The sequence below is a fragment of the Schistocerca piceifrons genome, chromosome 2 (assembly GCF_021461385.2).
Source record: "Schistocerca piceifrons isolate TAMUIC-IGC-003096 chromosome 2, iqSchPice1.1, whole genome shotgun sequence".
Taxonomy (NCBI): domain Eukaryota; kingdom Metazoa; phylum Arthropoda; class Insecta; order Orthoptera; family Acrididae; genus Schistocerca; species Schistocerca piceifrons.
In genome coordinates this window covers 11,583,780-11,604,286 of record NC_060139.1, presented here as the reverse complement: position 1 = coordinate 11,604,286, position 20,507 = coordinate 11,583,780, and the positions used below count along the sequence as shown (strand labels likewise).

General features: G+C 44.6%; 1 protein-coding gene and 2 non-coding genes across 6 annotated transcripts in view; all 3 read left to right on the top strand.

The window, feature by feature from the left end:
• LOC124777476 (androgen-dependent TFPI-regulating protein-like) overlaps positions 1–20,507 on the top strand; it is a 218,185-nt gene that overhangs the window by 128,535 nt on the left and 69,143 nt on the right. The window contains exon 1 of one of the 4 annotated variants that reach the window (XM_047252906.1): positions 9,813–10,028. The exons of the other annotated variants lie outside the window; for them this stretch is intronic. Coding sequence (XP_047108862.1) covers positions 9,855–10,028 — 174 coding nt within the window. The 5' untranslated portion in view covers positions 9,813–9,854. Of the gene's footprint in view, positions 1–9,812; positions 10,029–20,507 lie in introns of those variants that run through there. 4 annotated transcript variants of the gene reach the window in all.
• Trnat-ugu lies at positions 3,138–3,212 on the top strand. The gene has a single exon. It is a non-coding gene; the product is annotated as a tRNA-Thr (tRNA).
• On the top strand, positions 14,591–14,665 carry Trnas-cga. The gene has a single exon. It is a non-coding gene; the product is annotated as a tRNA-Ser (tRNA).

Sequence of the window (20,507 nt, the reverse complement as noted above, 5' to 3'; positions counted from 1 at the left end):
CTTACGGTCTATGCGATGACATATGCGGTTGGACAGAAATTTTTCTAACAGACGGGAAGCAATATGTCGTCCTGAGCGGGGTGACTTAAACAGAAACAAGCATAACTTCAGGTGTGCCCCAGGGCAGCGTAATAGGTCCGCTGCTTTTTACGATTTACGTAAACGATCTGGTTGATGGTATTGACAGCGGCCTTAGACTGTTTGCCGATGATGCTGTAGTCTACAGGAAAGTAGTATCACACGAAAGTTGTGAACAAATCAATGAGGATTTGCGGAAAGTAAATGCGTGGTGTAATGACTGGCAGTTATCTCTCAATATTAGTAATTGTAACCTACTGCGTAAAACAAGGCGAAGATCCCCATTAATGTAAGAGTACAAAATAAATGCCGAATTTTTGGAAGCGGTAACATCCGTCAAATATCTGGGTCTGACTATTCGAAATGATCTCAAATGGAATGATCAGATCACACAAGTAACGGGCAAGGCGAACTCTAGATTGCGGTTTATTGGTAGAATTCTAAAGCGATGCAGTCCTTCAAGAAAGGAAATTGTTTACAATACAATAGTTCGTCCAGTCTCAGAGTATTGTTCGTCTGTATGGGACCCTTACCAGTTGGGTCTGATTCAAGAGATTGAGAAGGTCCAAAAAAGAGCGGCAAGATTCGTGACTGCTACATTTAGCCATCGCGAGAGCGATACAAATCTCATAGAAAGTTTGAAGTGGAACACACTTAGATAGACCACGCTCTAAACTGGAGGGGCTGCTCACTAAATTCCGAAATCCGATCTTCGCCGAGGATGTAGAGGATATATTGTCACCACCAACTTTCAAATAGCGCAATGATCACCATTCAAAGATAAGGGAAATTAGAGCTCGTACTGATTCGTTCAGACAGTTGTTTTTCCCTCGCGCGATCCGCGAGTGGAACAGACAGGATGGGGGGTGGGGGGTGGAGGAATGACTCTGGCGCGAATTATGCCCTCCGCCACACACCGCTTGGTGGATAGCGGAGTATATAAGTAGATGTAACCGGTCACTATTCATGCTTTCTTATATTCTATCTTACAAACGTGGGCGACATCTAATTACAAATCATTACAAGTGTTTTAGAAACAATTTCTATCATAAACAAACTTCAGATTACCAGCATCTGTCATTTCCTTCACCTACAACTATACCTTCGCGACTGTTTTCATTTCATGTCCGCACTGTAAGAGAATGTTACGTGTGTGTATTAGTTTTACGATATTCATATGTTGCGAATTCTTTTCGACATCAGCTACGTTAAGCATGGAAATATTACCTATTGATGATACATGAAAATTTTTGGTGGATCGGGACTTAGACCCGGATTTCGCGCTTGTCGCGAGCTACCGCCTTAACCATCACTTCTATACGTCCACGCTCCCTGGTCCCTATTGCTCGCAACATTTTGTATTCATTATACCCCTGGGAGACGGAGGAGCATTGGCACTCTGCAGCGTGTGTGCACCTTGAGTGTTGCCTATAATCCCGTCATCTGCTTCGTATGAATGGGGGTGGGCCCAGAATAAATAAAGTTTTTGAGTCGTTCCTGAAATATCTTTCCCCGTTTTCTGACAGTCATTCTTAAAGCTTACTTTACCAGAATCACTGTATAAAGACTGATAGTTTCGTCAAATCTCGCCGAACCATAGCCGACGAATGCTAAAGAGGACATAGCGTCGCCGGGAAGCGTCAGCGAACAGGGAGTAGCCCTCCACAGATGCAACGTAACTTCTTCGGCAGTGGTTCTAAAGTCCTGTTGATGTTCTAAGGCAACTGCTCCTTGACTTGCGTCGTGCCGGCCGGAGTGGCCGAGCGGTTCTAGGCGCTACAATCTGGAACCGCGCGACTGCTACGGTCGCAGGTTCGAATCCTTCCTCGGGCATGGATGCGTGTGATGTCCTTAGGTTACTTAGGTTTAAGTAGTTCTAAGTTCTAGGGGACTGATGACCTCAGATGTTAAGTCCCATAGTGCTCAGAGCCATTTGAACCATCTGAACTTGCGTCGTTGCTGTTCATGTTCATATAAAGGATGGGTTCGCTCCTTCTCCACTGTCTTCCTTTCCTTATTTGCAGCTGTTTCTCGTTAAACAGCTGTGAGGTGGTAAAGCTATTCGACTGGAGTGGATTTCAAGCAATCTCTTACGATTCTACAAGTGTCACAATGTCCACTTTTTGACATGTGTAGCATTATACAAAATACGACATGCGTATTCTGCCGCAGAATAGCATAGTGTCATTGCAGAAGTTCGTATGGTTTCACGCTGAATACCTCACTGCGATCCAGCCTCTTTCCGCAGCTGGTTGTGCAGACTTTTGACTTGCAGTTTATGCAGTTCTTCTTGAAAGTAAGAGATCTATCAGGTGTCAGAGAACACCAGAACCATCTATGGCTAGAAGACTCAGACGTGGAGAAGAATGAAACACATCAGATCTCCACCCTGCCCTCCAATGAGGTCTTTCTCGACACCAATGATGCTGCAAAAGCTGTGGTGGTTTGTGGTCAGTGGAATGAACGCTACAAGGCGTCTGGTTCCTTGCTGATCTTGAAGTAACCGATCTGTGACATTTCATTGCGCCGCTGTGGTGCTACTGCTGCTCGAATTCCTGATGCATACAGAGTACGATGCGCCATCGCCATACACCGCATACGATGGTCTTTCCCCCCGCTAACGCCAGTTGGCCGTCCGGAACCCGGCCTCCTTGCTTACGCACCTTTCCGGGACCACCACTGCCAGTAGTCATGCACAGTGGCTACATTCCTGCAAAGTCTCTCTGCATTATCACGGAAGGAACATCTACCTCCTCGTACCCCCATTACACGTCATCGTTCAAACTAGATACTTATATGGATATGGTGTCTGTTCTTTCGGACATGTCCATACCCATATAAGTATCTAGTTCTGGCAATACCGGCCGTTACATTCTTCTTCTGTGCGGATGCACACAGATTCCCCGAACTCTTATGGGACTCGGTAAGAATGCCTTCCACGAGTAATGAGTGTGTCGGTGTAGGACACTACGAATGTAGTGTGTGCACACACAAGGTGAGAATGTGGGTGTCGTTGGAGGCGTGCGCGAGATAGTCCCTGCAGTTGCACTGTCCTCTCTGCCCTCGGTGGCTCAGATGGATAGAGCGTCTGCCATGTAAGCAGGAGATCCCGGGTTCGAGTCCCGGTCGGGGCACACATTTTCGCCTGTCCCCGTTGATATATATCAACACCCGTCAGCAGCTGAAGGTATTAATATAGTCCTAAATTAGTTCAAACTAAGTGAGCTGTTGACAATGGCGTCGTCATTGCTTAAAGACGTTATTCACACACATCAGCTCACTACGTCCTTTCTCAAAGGTAAGAAAAGATCATGACCATTACTGCTCGTATTAAAAGCCAAGCTGATTTGGACTCTCATAGTGGCGCCACTAGCCCCACTGTCACCCTAAAGGCGCAAAATTCCTATAGACGTCATCTTTCGGGTGTAGAAACACGTCTACCAGCTTTCGTTTATGTCGCACAATTCTTTCTTAGTGCTCCGATTTTTTTTCCATCGGTGTATCGTTGACTAATTAACATACGCTGAAGTGCCAAAGAAACTGGCATGAGCATGCGTATTCAAATACAGAAATATGTAAACAAGCAAAATACGACGCAGCGGTCAGTAAAGCCCATATAAGACAACAAGTGTCTGGCGCAGTTGTTAGATCGATTACTGTTGCTACAATGCCAAGTTATCAAGATTAAAGTGAAGTTGAACGTGGTGTTATAGTCGGCGCACGAGCCATGGGGCACAGCATTTCTGAGGTAGCGATTAAGTGGGGATTTTCTCGTACGACCATCTCACGAGCCTACCGTGAATGTCAGGAATCCGGTAAACCACCAAATCTCCGACATCGCTGCGTCCGGAAAAATATCCTGCAAGACCAACGACGACTGAAGAGAATCGCTCAACGTGACAGAAGTGCAACCCTCCTCAAACTGCTGCAGATTTCAGTGCTGGACCATCAACAAGTGTCGGCGTGCGAACCATTCGACGAAACATCATCGATATAGGATTTCGGAGACAAAGGCCCACTCGTATACTCTTGATGACTGCACGACAGAAAACTTTACGCCTCGCCTGGGACCGTCAATACCGACATTGGACTGTTGATAACTGGAAACATGTTGTCTGTTCGGACGAGTCTCGTTTCAAATTTTATCGGGCGGATGGACGTGTATTACACGCGCAAACAAAGTCGACACTCGGCGCGGGGGCTGACGGGAGCGACGGTAAAGGCATTTCCCATTTACAATAGCTCCCGTCAGCCACGGCGCCGAGTGTCAACTTTGTTTGCGCGAGTAATACAGGTAATGAGACTACCTCATGAATCCACGGACCCTGCATGTCAATAGGAGACTGTTCAAGCTGGTGGATGCTCTGCAATGGTGTAGGGCGTGTGCAGTTGGAGTGACATGGGACCCATGATACGTGTTGATACTCTGACAGGTGACTCGTACGTAAGCATCTTGTCTGGTCACCTGGATCCATTTAATAAACAATGAGCACGTACGCCCGTAATAGCCCGTAATGAAACCAGTTAAAGGCACTGCTATATTTGTAACACGAAGGTTACTGGATTGGAGCAGTTTTGGCCTGAAGATCACATAGTGTAACGTCGAAACTGGTTGCCTAGAAATATACCTATATAACGGCGATTGGTATTGTTTTTACTGAACATTGAACAGCCGTAGTCCCATACTCCACCAGAAGATGGAGTTACATTCATGGGTCCATGCATGTCCAATGTAATTTCCGATGGACTTGGGCAATTCCAGCAGGACAATGTGACAGCACACACGTCCAGAATTGCCACAGAGTGGCTCCAGAAAAACTCTTCTGAGTTTAAACACTTCCACTGGCCACCAAAATCCCCATACATGAACGTTATTGATCATATCTGGGATGCCTTGCAACGTGCTGTTCAGAAGAAATCTCCACCCCCTCGTAGTGTTACGGATTTATGGACAGCCCCCTTCCTGCAGCGGTGTACCGTAGGTCTCTAGAAGAGCGTATCGTTCCAAAGGGTTGGAAAATGGCACAGGTCATCCCCGTTTTCAAGAAGGGACGTCGAACAGATGTGCAGAACTATAGACCTATATCTCTAAAGTCGATCAGTTGAAGAATTCTGTAACACGTATTATGTTCGAGTATAATGACTTTTCTGGAGACTAGAATCTCCTCTGTAGGAATCAGCATCGGTTTCGAAAAAGACGATCGTGTGAAATCCAGCTCGCGCTATTCGTCCACGAGACTCAGAGGGCCATAGACACGGGTTCCCAGGCAGATGCCGTGTTTCTTGACTTCCGCAAGGCGTTCGATACAGTTCCCCACAGTCGTTTGATGAACAAAGTAAGAGCATACGGACTATCAGACCAAGTGTGTGGTTGGATAGAAGAGTTTCTACATAACAGAACGCAACATTTCATTCTCAATGGAGAGAAGTCTTCCGAAGTAAGAGTGATTTCAGGTGTGCCGCAGGGGAGTGTCGTAGGACCGTTTCTATTCACAATATACATAAATGACCTTGTGGATGACATCGGAAATTCACTGAGGCTTTTTGCGGATGATGATGTAGTACATCGAGAGGTTGTAACAATGGAAAATTGTACTGAAATGCAGGAGGATCTGCAACGAATTGATGCATGGTGCAGGGAATGGCAATTGAATCTCAGGGTAGACAAGTATGATGTGCTGCGAATACATAGAAAGAAAGATCCCTTATCATTTAGCTACAATATAACAGTCAGCAACTGGAAGCAGTTAATTCTATAAATTATCTGGGAGTAGGCATCAGGAGTGATTTAAAATGGAATGATCATATAAAAGTGATCGTCGGTATAGCAGATGCCAGGTTGAGATTCATTGGGAGATTCATTGGGAGAGTCCTTAGAAAATGTAGTCCATCAACAAAGGAGGTGGCTCACAAAACACTCGTTCGACCTATACTTGAGTATTACTCATCAGTGTGGTATCCGTACCAGGTCGGGTTAACGGAGGAGATAGAGAAGATCCAAAGAAGAGCGGCGCGTTTCGTCACAGCGTTATTTGGTAAGCGTGATAGCGTTACGGAGATGTTTAGCAAACTCAAGTGGCAGACTCTGCAAGAGAGGCGCTCTGCATCGCGGTGTAGCTTGCTCGCCAGGTTTCGAGAGGGTGCATTTCTGGATGAGGTATCGAATATATTGCTTCCCCCTACTTATACCTCCCGAGGAGATCACGAATGTAAAATAGAGAGATTCGAGCGCGCACGGAGGCTTTCCGGCAGTCGTTCTTCCCGCAAACCACACGCGAGTGGAACAGGAACGGGAGGTAATGACAGTGGCACGTAAAGTGCTCTCCGCCGCACACCGTTGGGTGGCTTGCGGAGTATAAATGTACATCTACATGTACATTCTACATCTACATGATTACTCTGCAATTCACATTTAAGTGCTTGGCAGAGGGTTCGTCGAACCACAATCATACTATCTCCCTACCATTCCACTCCGGAGCAGCGCGCGGGAAAAACGAACACCTAAACCTTTCTGTTCGAGCACTGATTTATCTTATTTTATTTTGATGATCATTCCTACATATGTAGGTTGGGCTCAACAAAACATTTTCGCATTCGGAAAAGAAAGTTGGTAACTGAAATTTCGTAAATAGATCTCGCCGCGACGAAAAACGTCTTCGCTTTAATGACTTCCATCCCAACTCGCCTATCATATCTGCCACACTCTCTCCCCTATTACGTGATAATACAAAACAAGCTGCCCTTTTTTGCACCCTTTCGATGTCCTCCGTCAATCCCACCTGGTAAGGATCCCACACCGCGCAGCAATATTCTAACAGAGGACGAACGAGTGTAGTGTAAGCTGTCTCTTTAGTGGACTTGTTGCATCTTCTAAGTGTCCTGCCAATGAAACGCAACCTTCGGCTCGTCTTCCCCACAATATTATCTATGTGACCTTTCCAACTGAAGTTGTTCGTAATTTTAACACCCAGGTACTTAGTTGAATTGACAGCCTCGAGAATTGTACTATTTATCGAGTAATCGAATTCCAACGGATTTCTTTTGGAACTCATGTGGATCACCTCACACTTTTCGTTATTTAGCGTCAAATGCCACCTGCCACACCATACAGCAATCTTTTCTAAATCGCTTTGCAACTGATACTGGTCTTCGGATGACCTTACTAGACGGTAAATTACACCATCATCTGCGAACAACCTAAGAGAACTGCTCAGATTGTCACCCAGGTCATTTATATAGATCAGGAACAGCAGAGGTTCCAGGACGCTTCCCTGAGGAACACCTGATATCACTTCAGTTTTACTCGATGATTTGCCGTCTATTACTACGAACTGCGACCTTCCTGACAGGAAATCACGAATCTAGTCGCACAACTGAGACGATACGTCATAGGCCCGCAGCTTGATTAGAAGTCGCTTGTGAGGAAAGGTGTCAAAAGCTTTCCGGAAATCCAGAAATACGGAATCAACCTGAGATCCCCTGTCGATAACGGCCATTACTTCGTGCGAATAAAGTTAGCTGCGTTGGACAAGAACGATGTTTTCTGAAACCACGCTGATTACGTATCAATAGATCGTTCCCTTCGAGGTGATTCATAATGTTTGAATACAGTATATGCTCCAAAACCCTACTGCAAACCGACGTCAATGATATAGGTCTGTAGTTCGATGGATTACTCGTAGTACCCTTCTTAAACAGTGGTGCGACCTGCGCAATTTTCCAATCTGTAGGTACAGATCTATCGGTGAGCGAGCGGTTGTATATGATTGCCAAGTAGGGAGCTATTGTATCAGCGTAATCTGAAAGGAACCTAATCGGTATACAATCTGGACCTGAAGACTTGCCCGTATCAAGCGATTTGAGTTGCTTCCCAACCCCTAAGATATCTACTTCTAAGAAACGCATGCTAGCAGCTGTTCATGTCTGAAATTCTGGAATATTCCATTCGTCTTCCCAGGTGAAGGGCCGGCCGTGGTGGCCGAGCGGTTCTAGGCGCTACAGTCTGGAACCGCGCGACCGCTACGGTCGCAGGTTCGAATCCTGCCTCGGGCATGGATGTGTGTGATGTCCTTAGGTTAGTTAGGTTTAAGTAGTTCTACGTTCTAGGGGACTGATGACCTCAGCAGTTAAGTCACATAGTGCTCAGAGCCAAGCCAGCCTGGTGAAGGAATTTCGGAAAACTGCGTTCAATAACTCCGCTTTAGCGGCACAGTCGTCGGTAACAGTACCATCGGTACTGCGCAGCGAAGATATTGACCTCGTCTTGTCGCTTGTGTACTTTACATACGACCAGAATTTCTTCGGTAGGTGTAGATGTAGATTTAGAGACGCTCAGTAGCTCGGTACGGGCTTTTGTTGAAGTTTCGAGAACATACCTTCACCGGAGAGTGAAGCAGTATATTGCTCCCTCCTATTATATCTCGCGAAGAGACCATGAGGATAAAATCAGAGAGATCAGAGCGCACACAGATGCATAGCGACAATCTTTCTTTCCACGAACAATACGAGACTGGAACAGAAGGGAGAAGCGGCAGAGGTACTCAAAGTACCCTCCGCCACACACCATCAGGTGGCTTGCGGAGTATGGATGTAGATGTAGATATAGATGTAGCCGAAACACATTTGTGAGTACACTAGAAAGCGCAGAAGCGGATACTGTCGTGATGGCGAATAGCCGCTGCTGTCGTAACCGCCGGCGCGCGTCTATTCACCGCTGCATGCTGAAGATTAGATGGGTAGATCACATAACTAATGAGGAGATATTGAACAGAATTGGGGAGAAGATGAGTTGGTGGCACAGCTTGGCAAGAAGAAGGGACAGGTTGATAGGACATGTTCTGAGGCATCAGGGGATCACAAATTTAGCATTGGAGGGCGGCGTGGAGGGTAAAAATCGTAGAGGGAGACCAAGAGATGAATACACTAAGCAGATTCAGAAGGATGTAGGTTGCAGTAGGTACTGGGAAATGAAGAAGCTTGCACAGGATAGAGTAGCATGGAGAGCTGCATCAAACCAGTCTCAGGACTGAAGACAACAACAACAGCTCGCATCTCGTGGTCGTGCGGTAGCGTTCTCGCTTCCCACGCCCGGGTTCCCGGGTTCGATTCCCGGCGGGGTCTGGGATTTTCTCTGCCTCGTGATGGCTGGGTGTTGTGTGATGTCCTTAGGTTAGTTAGGTTTAAGTAGTTCTAAGTTCTAGGGGACTGATGACCATAGATGTTAAGTCCCATAGTGCTCAGAGCCATTTGAACCATTTTTCAACAACAAGAACAACAACCATCACCGAGGAGTCAAGTAGTATATTGTTCCCTCCTACGTATACCTCGCGAAGAGACCATGAGGATAAAATCAGGGAGATTAGAACCCACACAGAGGGATACCGACAATCTTTCTTTCCACGAACAGTACGAGACTGGAATCGAAGGGAGAACTGGTAGAGGTACTCAAAGTACCCTCCGCCACACACCGTAGGGGGCTTGCGGAGTATGGATGTAGATGTAGATGTATCCGAAACGGATTTGTGAGTAGGCTATAAAGCGCAGAAGCGGATACTGCCCTGATGGCGAATAGCCACCGCTGTCGTAACCGCCGGCGCGCCTCTATTCATCGCCGCGTATCGTCGGTCAGCAGTCGATTAGGAGCGCGTCACCGGCTAATGCGCCGCGCGCCGGCGAGTCCTCCGGAAGCGGCGTTCGGCCGCAGTGTGGCCGCGGCTGCGGTGGCGGCAGCAGCAGCAGCAGCAGCAGGTAGCGGCTGTAGCGCCCGGCCACCCGCCATGACGACGCAGACAGCGACGGGCCCGCTGCTGCTGCACGGCGCGCTCACCGCCTACAGCTTGTTCAGCGACCTCTCCTTCCTCTTCCTCGTGCTGGATATCGTGCGGGGCGTGCCCGGGCTGTACGACGAGGTCGTCTGCTGCGGCGGCGAGTACATCACCATCTGGAACCAGGTACTGGCCGTGTGGCTGCGCCGCCTGGCCTCGAAAACATCCCATTAAAACCGGCGCCTCTCGCCCTGTGAACCGCAGACACACCGCAGCCTCCTCTGACACACACAGCAAAGTAGGAGCAGTTACGTTGCTTTATACGCGTCTGTATACGAGTAGGTTAGAAGCATAACTCACATGCTCCAAATCCATAAATTTTCACAAATGACTAAAAACGTGTTTTACATGCGTCGTACGCATATCCCATATACAGGGTGTTACAAAAAGGTACGGCCAAACTTTCAGGAAACTTTCACTGTCTCGAATAGATCATCCAGTTTTTCTCACATTGTAATCATCTATTTGTCTGGGCGCGTACATAACATCCACTGATTTCCTTCCCATTCAGATAATTCCTTGGTGGTGTGTCGTTTTCCTTTTCTGTCTTAGAATTTGTAAGTAAACGACTTGCCTAGCATTTCGTTGTGTAAATCCACGCTCTATGCAGATGACACTTCTTTTATTGAAGCGGAGAGAGACTTTGAAACATTACAGCAAGGAAAGTACGAATCGAGTCAGACCCACCAGTAATTTCAAATCAATGAAATGACCTATTAATCACGAGAAAACAGTAAGAATCCTCTTTAGTCAATGCATTAAAGATGAAAGCAACGACTGCACTTTAACTAGACTATTTGAGATTCACCATGACTTGAAATTAACGTGGAAGAGTCCTACTCGTTATACACTTACTAAGCGCGTGTGACATATTTGTTAGGTAACCTAAGGTATTGTGTTAGCGATAAGTTATTGCTCAACGCATGCTATGCCTTTTTCCACACCCACTTGACATATGTCATTCTGTTATGGGAGAATTTCCATGGAGCAGAACAAGTTCTCACTAGCAAAAGAAGGTAATCAGATGCATCTGTGGAGTCAGAGACAGCAAGTCTTGTACACCATACTTAAAAAAAACTACAAATACCAACGGTTACGTCTTTCTTTATATTAAGTTGTCTGATACATACAAAAAAAACCAACACAGTCACAACCTACGACAATCTGATCATCAACAAAACACACGCCTAAAACTACAGACTGACATCACAGGTCCTTGACTTAAGAAAACTCAAGACAGTTACAGGTACGCGGAGTAAAACTTTTAACATGTTGCCAATACAGGCACCCAATGTGTCACTAAGTATGTTTAAAAGCGCCACACACAAATGGTTTAAAGAAATAGCATTTTGTACAACAGAAGAGCTCAAAATGTGCCCTAAAGATATTAAGTATTAAGATAGTTTCATTTCGATGCAACTTATACAGGGTGTTACAAAAAGGTACGGCCAAACTTTAAGGAAACATTCCTCAAACACAAATAAAGAAAAGATGTTATGTGGACACGTGTCCGGAAACGCTTAATTTGCATGTTAGAGTTCATTTTAGTTTCGTCAGTATGTACTGTACTTCCTCGATTCACCGCCAGTTGGCCCAATTGAAGGAAGGTAATGTCGACTTCGGTGCTTGTGTTCACATGCGACTCATTTCTCTACAGTACTAACATCAAGCACATCAGTACGTAGCATCAACAGGTTAGTGTTCATCACGAACGTGGTTTTGCAGTCAGTGCAATGTTTACAAATGCGGAGATGGCACATGCCCATTTGATGTATGGATTAGCACGGGGCAATAACCGTGGCGCGGCACGTTTGTATCGAGACAGATTTCCAGAACGAAGGTGTCTAGACAGAAAGACGTTCGAAGCAATTGACAGAAAGACGTTCGAAGCAATTGATCGGCGTCTTAGGGAGCACGGAACATTCCAGCCTATGACTCGCGACTGAGGAAGACCTAGAACGACGAGGACACCTACAATGGACGAGGCAATTCTTCGTGCAGTTGACGGTAACCCTAATGTCAGCGTCAGAGAAGTTGCCGCTGTACAAGGTAACGTTGACCACGTCACTGTATGGAAAATGCTACGGGAGAACCAGTTGTTTCCGTACCATGTACAGCGTGTGCAGGCGCTATCACCAGCTGATTGGTCTCCACGGGTACACTTCTGCGAATGGTTCACCCAACAATGTGTCAATCCTCATTTCAGTGCAAATGTTCTCTTTACGAATGAGGCTTCATTCCAACGTGATCAAATTGTAAACTTTCACAATCAACATCTGTGGGCTGACGAGAATCCGTACGCAGTTGTGCAGTCACGTCATCAACACAGATTTTCTGTGAACGTTTGGGCAGGTATTGTTGATTGGGCCCCATGTTCTTCCACCTACGCTCAATGGAGCATGTTATCACGATTTCATACGGGATACTCTACCAGTGCTGCTAGAAAATGTGTCTTTACAAGTACGACACAACATGTGTTTCATGTACGATGGAGCTCCTGCACATTTCAATCGAAGTGTTCGTACGCTTCTGAACAACAGATTCGGTGACCGATGGATTGATAGAGACAGAGCAGTTCCATGGCCTCCACGCTCTCATGACCTCAACCCTTTTGACTTTCATTTATGGGGGCATTTGAAAGCTCTTGTCTACGCAACCCCGGTACCAAATGTAGGGACTCTTCGTGCTCGTATTGTGGACGGCTGTGATACAATACGCCATTCTCCAGGGCTGCATCAGCGCATCAGGGATTCCATTCGACGGAGGGTTGATGCATATATCCTCGCTAACGAAAGACATTTTGAACATTTCCTGTAACAAAGTGTTTGAAGTCACGCTGATACGTTCTGTTGAAGTGTGTTTCCATCCCATGATTAATGTGATTTGAAGAGAAGTAATAAAATGAGCTCTAACATAGAAAGTAAGCGTTTCCGGACACATGTCCACATAACATATTTTCTTTCTTTGTGTGTGAGGAATGTTTCCTGAAAGTTTGGCCGCACGTTTTTGTAACACCGTGTATTGACATCAAATGGTTCAAATGGCTCTGAGCACTATGGGACTTAACATCTATGGTCATCAGTCCCCTAGAACTTAGAACTACCTAAACCCAACTAACCTAAGGACTTCACACAACACCCAGTCATCACGAGGCAGAGAAAATCCCTGACCCCGCCGGGAATCGAACCCGGGAACCCGGGCGTGGGATGTATTGACATCAGTATGTGCAAGAACAGTAGCTATAAATCATTATGTATATTTCAGATTATGTTTGCTTATTGAGAAATTATAATTATTTGAGGTTATATTATGGATCATATGAGTTTTGTTAATAAGCTATGGAACATGTAAGTTTTGATAATCCCCATTTTGGATCCTGTGAGTTTTGTTACTGAACTGTTTGGACGATGTTGCTTTCGCGGAAACCATCGTGCTGCGACTCGATTTGCAACACTTTTTGGTTCCGACCGCAAGCCACTTTTTCTTCTACAGTGTATATATAATATTACATTCCGATGTTAATCGTGATAGCCGGCCGGAGTGACCGAGCGGTTCAGGCGCTACTGTCTGGAACCGCGCGACCGCTACGGTCGCAGGTTCGAATCCTGCCTCGGGGATGGATGTGTGGGATGTCCTTAGGTTAGTTAGGTTTAAGTAGTTCTAAGTTCTAGGGGACTGATGACCACAACAGTTAAGTCCCATAGTGCTCAGAGCCATTAATCGTGATAAATACCAATTAATCATCTTTTATGGACTTTGCTTGTGTTAGTTTACAAAAGATATTCTCTAGTTTGGAATACTGTTTGCAATTTCATTAAAGAAACGTCTACCGTACACATTTCTTCAGTTCAATGATAAAGAAATTTACAATTTTTCCATTCCTCTTTCTACAACAGGTGCAACGTTTTCTTCTATGACTTGTGTCTCAAATCAGTTTTATTCCAACCACTACATTGAATTATATTCCCCAAAATAACTGAACAGAACAGAAAACACACTCCACTGGCATCAATCTTTACTAGTACACAAGAAAATGGCGCCGAGTGAGCTAATCGCTGATTCGTCAAGATGAGGTACGGAACAAAACTCAAAAGATCCCGAGGATCATGAGACTTTTGAAACTAACCATGAAGTTTAACACCGGTTTTCTCAAGGATCTTGTGCCAAATGTGAATAACTGTTTCGAGAATTATTTTCTATGTATAAAGCTATATGAGAATGTGTCGGCATCTCAATTTTCATTATCTTGGAGCATGACTCTAACCTACACATATTCAAACTCACGTCTTTGGTACAGTGTGCGTGAAAATGCTATGAGACGATGCGGGCATTTGGATGCACTTCAATAACTTTCTGATGTCTTGACTACAGTTTTTATTATTTCCAAAACCGCCTTAACCTCTTCGACATTCCGCAATTTTCATACGCTACAAAACACAACTGGTATCAAAAGGTATGAAAATAAGTTCATTTCACCATTGATTAGAGACGTAGTATAATGAGTAGAATATGGCTTTCCAGCTTACCAACGTTTTGTCAGTCATACAAAATTGTTGAAACTTCCTGGCATATTAAAAGTGTGTGCCGGACCGAGACTCGAATTCGGGACCTTTGCCTCCAGGACTGCTAGTTCTGCAAGGTTCGCAGGAGAGCTTCTGTGAAGTTTGGTAGGTAGGAGACGAGGTACATGCTTGGGTAGCTCAGTTGGTAGAGCACTTGCCCGCGAAAGGCAAAGGTCCCGAGTTCGAATCTCGGTCCGGCACACAGTTTTAATCTGCCAGGAAGTTTCATATCAGCGCACACTCCGCTCTAGAGTGATAATTTCATTCTATATAAAATTGGTCATTAGACACATTGCATCTCGTCAAGATTCTCAATCACGAGACAACTGCCAACTGCTACCAAGGGACAACTTGTCAACCAAGTAGACTAAATCGCTAGGCGACGCTGGATACATGGTACACGCTGCATTTTTTGGTTTAAAACTACATTTTCATCGTTAAATCGTATAATTAATTCATATAAATCACTCTACAATGTTTTACAAAAAGGTATTTCTTTACAAAACTATGCGTAACAAATCTTTTGAGGTCGAAAATAGTACATTGGAAGAGCCCGCTGAGTGACGCTTGGGTACATGAGACCAACTATGGCCGCGCGGAGTCGCCGCACGGTTAGAGGCGCTATGTCACTAAATCGTAGGGCCCCTTCTGCCGGAGTTTCGAGTCTTCCCTCGGGCATGGCTGTGAGTGTTGTCCTTAGCGATAAGTCAGTTTAAGTAGTGTGTAAGTCTAGGGACCGATGACCTCAGCAGTTTGGTCCCTTAGGAATTCACACACATTTGAACAGTTTGAGACCAACTATATCTTAACAAGTAGTCTTTGACAACTGACAGCGTTTGCATTACTAGCGTCTGTAAAAATTCATGAATAACGTTTTATAAGAATTTACGGAGTCTAGAAACACCAGCTGAGGCAAGTAGCATTCACTTATGAAGAACAGGTTGTGCCTATGCATTGTTATTTGCGACACTGGCAGCAAATGTGCAAATGCATATATACAGGAAATTCAAATAATTCGAGAAGACGCAATCTTGGAACGCCGTACATCAGTTCAAGCAATAGTATATCGCAACCACCCCATATTGCCTAATCTAATTACAACTCCTTAACTACACTTTAACAAAAGCACCACACACTCATGTAAAAACCAGTGCAAAATTACAGACAATGGTACATTAACAATAACGTAAAAGGGAAATTTGAAAATTTGTCGTAAGATCTTATGGGACCAAACTGCTTAGGTCATCGGTCCCTAAGCTTACACACTACTTAATCTAACTTAAGCTGGCTTACGGTGTGGACTATATACACACCCTCGCCCGAGGGAGGACTCGAACCTCCGACGGAGAGATACATAATAGGGAACAAGTTATGTAAGGCAGTACAATTAGCTGTATATCATTATCAGTTGTACTGCATTACGTAAGGGAATCTGGGTTGGTTGCCATATATTATTGGTGGAGTTGATGTATCAGACTGCGTCTTCTCAGATTGTTTGAATTTCCTGTGTATGTGCATCAACGCATCGTTGCAGCCTTTTCTTCGTAAATGAATGCTACACGCCTCAGCTGGCGTTTCTAGGCTTCGTAAATTCTTTTAAAATCATATTTATGACATCTCTTAAACATTGTTTTCAAAAGAAATACCGCTTTGTAAAACATTGTAGAGTAATTTCCATGAACAGTTTAACGATGAAATTGTGTTTTATGATCTAACAATGAAAATGCAGTTGCAAACAAACAAATGCAGCTTGTACCACGTATGCAGCGCCGCCTTGCGTTTATCGCACTTGTCTCATAATTGAGTATTTTATACTACTGATGTAACACCGGTAAGCTAGAAATCTATATCCTAGTCATTATACTATGTTTCTAGTCAGTGGTGAAAAGTAACATGTTTTCACATCTTTTGATAACAGTTTTTGTTGTATTTTGTAGCCTTTGAAAATGACGCAATGTCGAAACGTATAACGTGGTTTTGGAAATAATAGAAAAAGTGCCAGCAAGATATCAGAAAGTTATTGAAGTCACGCATTTGGGATGGCGACACGAATCGCGAAGGCGGGAGAAATTTTCATCAGACGTGTCCCAGTCGTGTCAGAGGAGCGATTGCAGGATGGTGAAGCAAAGGTAGCGTATTCGATACTCTTCTTGAACTTGAACGTGGTTTTTAAGCGTATCAGCTTTCGTCAGTACAGAGAAGTAATTAGAAACGGTGGATTTGAGTATACAAAGCAAATCACCTTGCAGCCCTTTTATTTCGTGAACGGCTCAATATATCGAATGGAGGTTTCCGGCAAATGAAAATAGAGGGGAAAATCACATGCAACTTGCAACCCTTTTATTTCGTGAACGGCTCGAGATATCGAATGGAGGTTTCTGGCAAATGATAATACAGGGGCACGTAATTTCGTTGCATGGATAATTCTCTTAATTCTTGCATACAGTGCTGCGTCACTCCATCGTCATTCGTTACATTACAAGCGTAACTATCGAACAATAAAAATTTAGCTATGTAAACGGGCCTATCTGTTTATGTGGAACAGACCCATCACATTTTACAGAGACCTTTTGAAGATGACATAGCAACATGCCTCTGTACCATGGGTTTTCTTCTAGAAACGAATAACATGTAATATTTAAATATTTTTGCTACGTGGATCTAACGTTGCAATCGACCCACCAAGTTAGCCGAGAGCGCTAACGCGCCGCTTCCTGGACTCGGGCAGGCGCGCCGGCACCGGCTCGAATTCGCCCGGCAGATTACCGACGAGGGCTGGTGTGCCAGTCAGCCTGGATACGGTTTTCAGGTGGTTTTCCACATCCCACTAGGTGAATACCGGGCTGGTCCCCACGTGCCGCCTCAGTTACACCACTCGCAGACATCTGATACACATTCGCACTATTTCATGATTTACGCTAGACACAGACAGCTGGGATACACTGTTTCTGTCCTGGGGGGAGGGGGTATGGGGTGGCGACAGGAAGGGCATCCGCTCCCCCCCCCCCCCCCCCCCCCTGTCCTATCTTTTGTTCAGAGCAGTATTGCTGCGACAGCTGCACAAATAATATCTAATGAAGTTAAGTAGAATAAATGAAAGCATGTAGTTGAACCAAGCGATCGGCCATCTGTCTACAGAAACCGTCACAATGTCGCGTTCTAGGAACTTGCGAAACTCATCTACCTCTGTTGCTCCACGAGATCCATACGGCTGTACACAACGTCACTCAGGTAGATGCCATGTTCCTTGACTTCATGACGCCATTTGACACCGTCCCTCACATCTGTTAAATAAAAAAGTACGAGCTTATCGGGTAACGGACCAGATTTGGGACTGGATCTAAGACTTCCTTGGAGATAGAACTCAGTACGTCGTTCTTAGCGACAGATGTGTAAGTAATGTCCCGAGTACCCCAAGGAAGTGTGACAGGACAGTTACTATTTACGATTTATATAAATAATTTAGTAGAAAGCGTCCGGTGTTCTTTAAGGCTGTTCGCAGATGATGCGTTTGTCTATAAGAAAGTAGCAACGCCAGAAGACGCTATCAATTTGCAGAATGAGCTGCAGAGGAGTTTGCAATGGTGCAGGCTCCAGTAGTTGACCCAGACCGTAAATAAATATAGCTTATTGAGCATAGAAAGGCAAAGAAAGCCACTGCTGTGCAAGTACACTATTGATCAGAAACTGCTGGAAATGGAATCTACCGTAAATTATCCAGAAGTAACTAACTATACGGACCTTAGTTGGAATGACCTCATAAAACAAACAGTAGGAAGCGCAGATGCCAGACTGAGATGCATCGAATGTAACTGATCGACGAAAGAAGTGGCTTATACGGTTCGACCGGTTCTTGAGTTACTGTTTGTTAACATGAGATCCCTAGCAGGTATGACTGATAGAGGAAACAGAGGATATCCAAAGAGAAGAGCGGCGTGTTTCGTCACGGGTTGGTTTAGTCGGAACAAATGCGTTACGGTAATGTTCAACGAGCTCCAGTGGCAGACATTAAATAGAGGCGTAGTGCATCGGGTTCAGATTAGTTGTTCAGATTTCGAGAGAGCACTTTCCGGGAAGAGTCGGACGACATAGTATTTCCAAACACATACATCTCGCGTAATGACCACGACGAAGAAATCTGAGAAATTACAGCCGATACAGAGGCTTACCGACAATCGTTCTTCCCACATGCCATTCGCAGACGGAACAGGGTAGGTTGGGTCAGTTCATGGTACCAGAAGTGCCCTCTGGCACACATGTAGATGTAGATCTGTCTGGACCGATTTAAGTTAGAATTACAACATGAATTTAATCATGTGGAAACCAGATACCAAGCTCAAATTTAATGGAGGAATACTTAAGGAAATCCTATTCTTGCACGCTGATAGAAACCTCGTTCGACAGACTGAGACCGTTATCAAGTTGTAGTAAAGGAAGAGACAGATAATATGCTAAGACGATTCACCCATTTCGTCATAGGTTCGTTTAGTCAGAGGGTGAGTGTCAGAGAAATGCTGTGGAAGACTGTACAGTAATAACGCCATGTATAGCGGACAGCCTTACTCATGAAATTTCGAGAGCAAACAATCTAAAATGAGTCGAGGAATATAGTGCTTTCTGTGGTATCAACGTTCGATATCACACTTGTTACGGGTTGCAGTTATAGATCGCGGTCTGTATTAGTATCGTTGGACCCGCGAGTCGAGACCAGCGTCACTCTGCGACTTGTATCAAGTTTCTAGCAAGCTCTCGTCCACTCTTGCTCGGAACGTCAAGTAGTAAAGCAGCATAGCCTTCAGGTGATAGGAAGCAACCTCTAACAAGGCGCTTAGTAACGTATGGCTTAAGTGAGGCCTCAATAGCGATCTGTTTATAATTATATGCATGCAGCCAAGAAGAATCCTCTAGAGCCAGTTAAATACAATATATATTATTTTTTACCAACGACTTCTAATTATTTTAATCGTTGCAGATGCAGACGATGCAGCTAACACCGCATCGACGTTACTGACAAACCTGGTGTGACTTATATGTTGTGGCCACCAGTCATCATTGGTGACGACTCGTTTGTCGTCATCGTATCACTTTCCCCAACACACATCTCAAAGAATGACAACGACGGTAAAATTAGAGAAGTGTTGAGAGTCTCTTTTCTTCCATACCATGTGCAAATACAAGGGGGGAGAGAGGAGGGATGATTTTGGCTGTGACTGACTGTAAATAATAAATACTGTATAACATTACATAATGTGCATGTTTTCTTTTATAATGAGTAGCTTACGGTTTACAGATATAGATGTCCATGGATAATATTCGCTATAAAGGCAACGATCAGGAAAATAGCCTGCGTTTTGTAGAAGTGCCACACAATTTCATTGAAAGTTCTGACTGCCTGTTGCGTACCTCATACAAGGCTTATAGCAGATCAGCCCGGTAAGATATATCACATGACAAACGAAGCAGTGGGACATAAAACGCAGACTGGCACAAGCAAATAGTATTCTTGAAACTTTTATCCATTCTGCATTTGGAAACCTGCGACTGTCTTGTTAAAGGTTTCAAGAATTACTGTAACCAATCGCCGTTTTTTCTTCAATTTTTATTTATTCACGACCGGTTTCCAATCGCCTGGCGATTCATTTTCAGATGATACAAGTTAGTTTAGAGTATTGTGAGGGTCGTGCATCTGTGGCAAATATAAAGACGAAAAAGTGAGCACTGTATGTGGGAAGAATATTAAGATCGTAAGATTAATTTGATGGTATTACTCATTGTTTTTATTCTTGTTGTAAGCACTGCTCTGGAAAACATAATGTATGCTTTCAAGTACCGTTAAACATCAAGCGAAACAGGCACTTTTCCACCGATGGCGACTCCCACATACTTTACAAAATATAAACAAACCAAAGAGTGTGGCTGTTGTTGTCTCCAAAGAATGCTGTGGCGGCAGAGATTTTCTTTGCTCATTTTTCGTTTTGTGTGGCATTCTTCGCCATAGGAAGTTTACTGGTATCAAATTTCAACGTAATTTGAGGAAGAAATC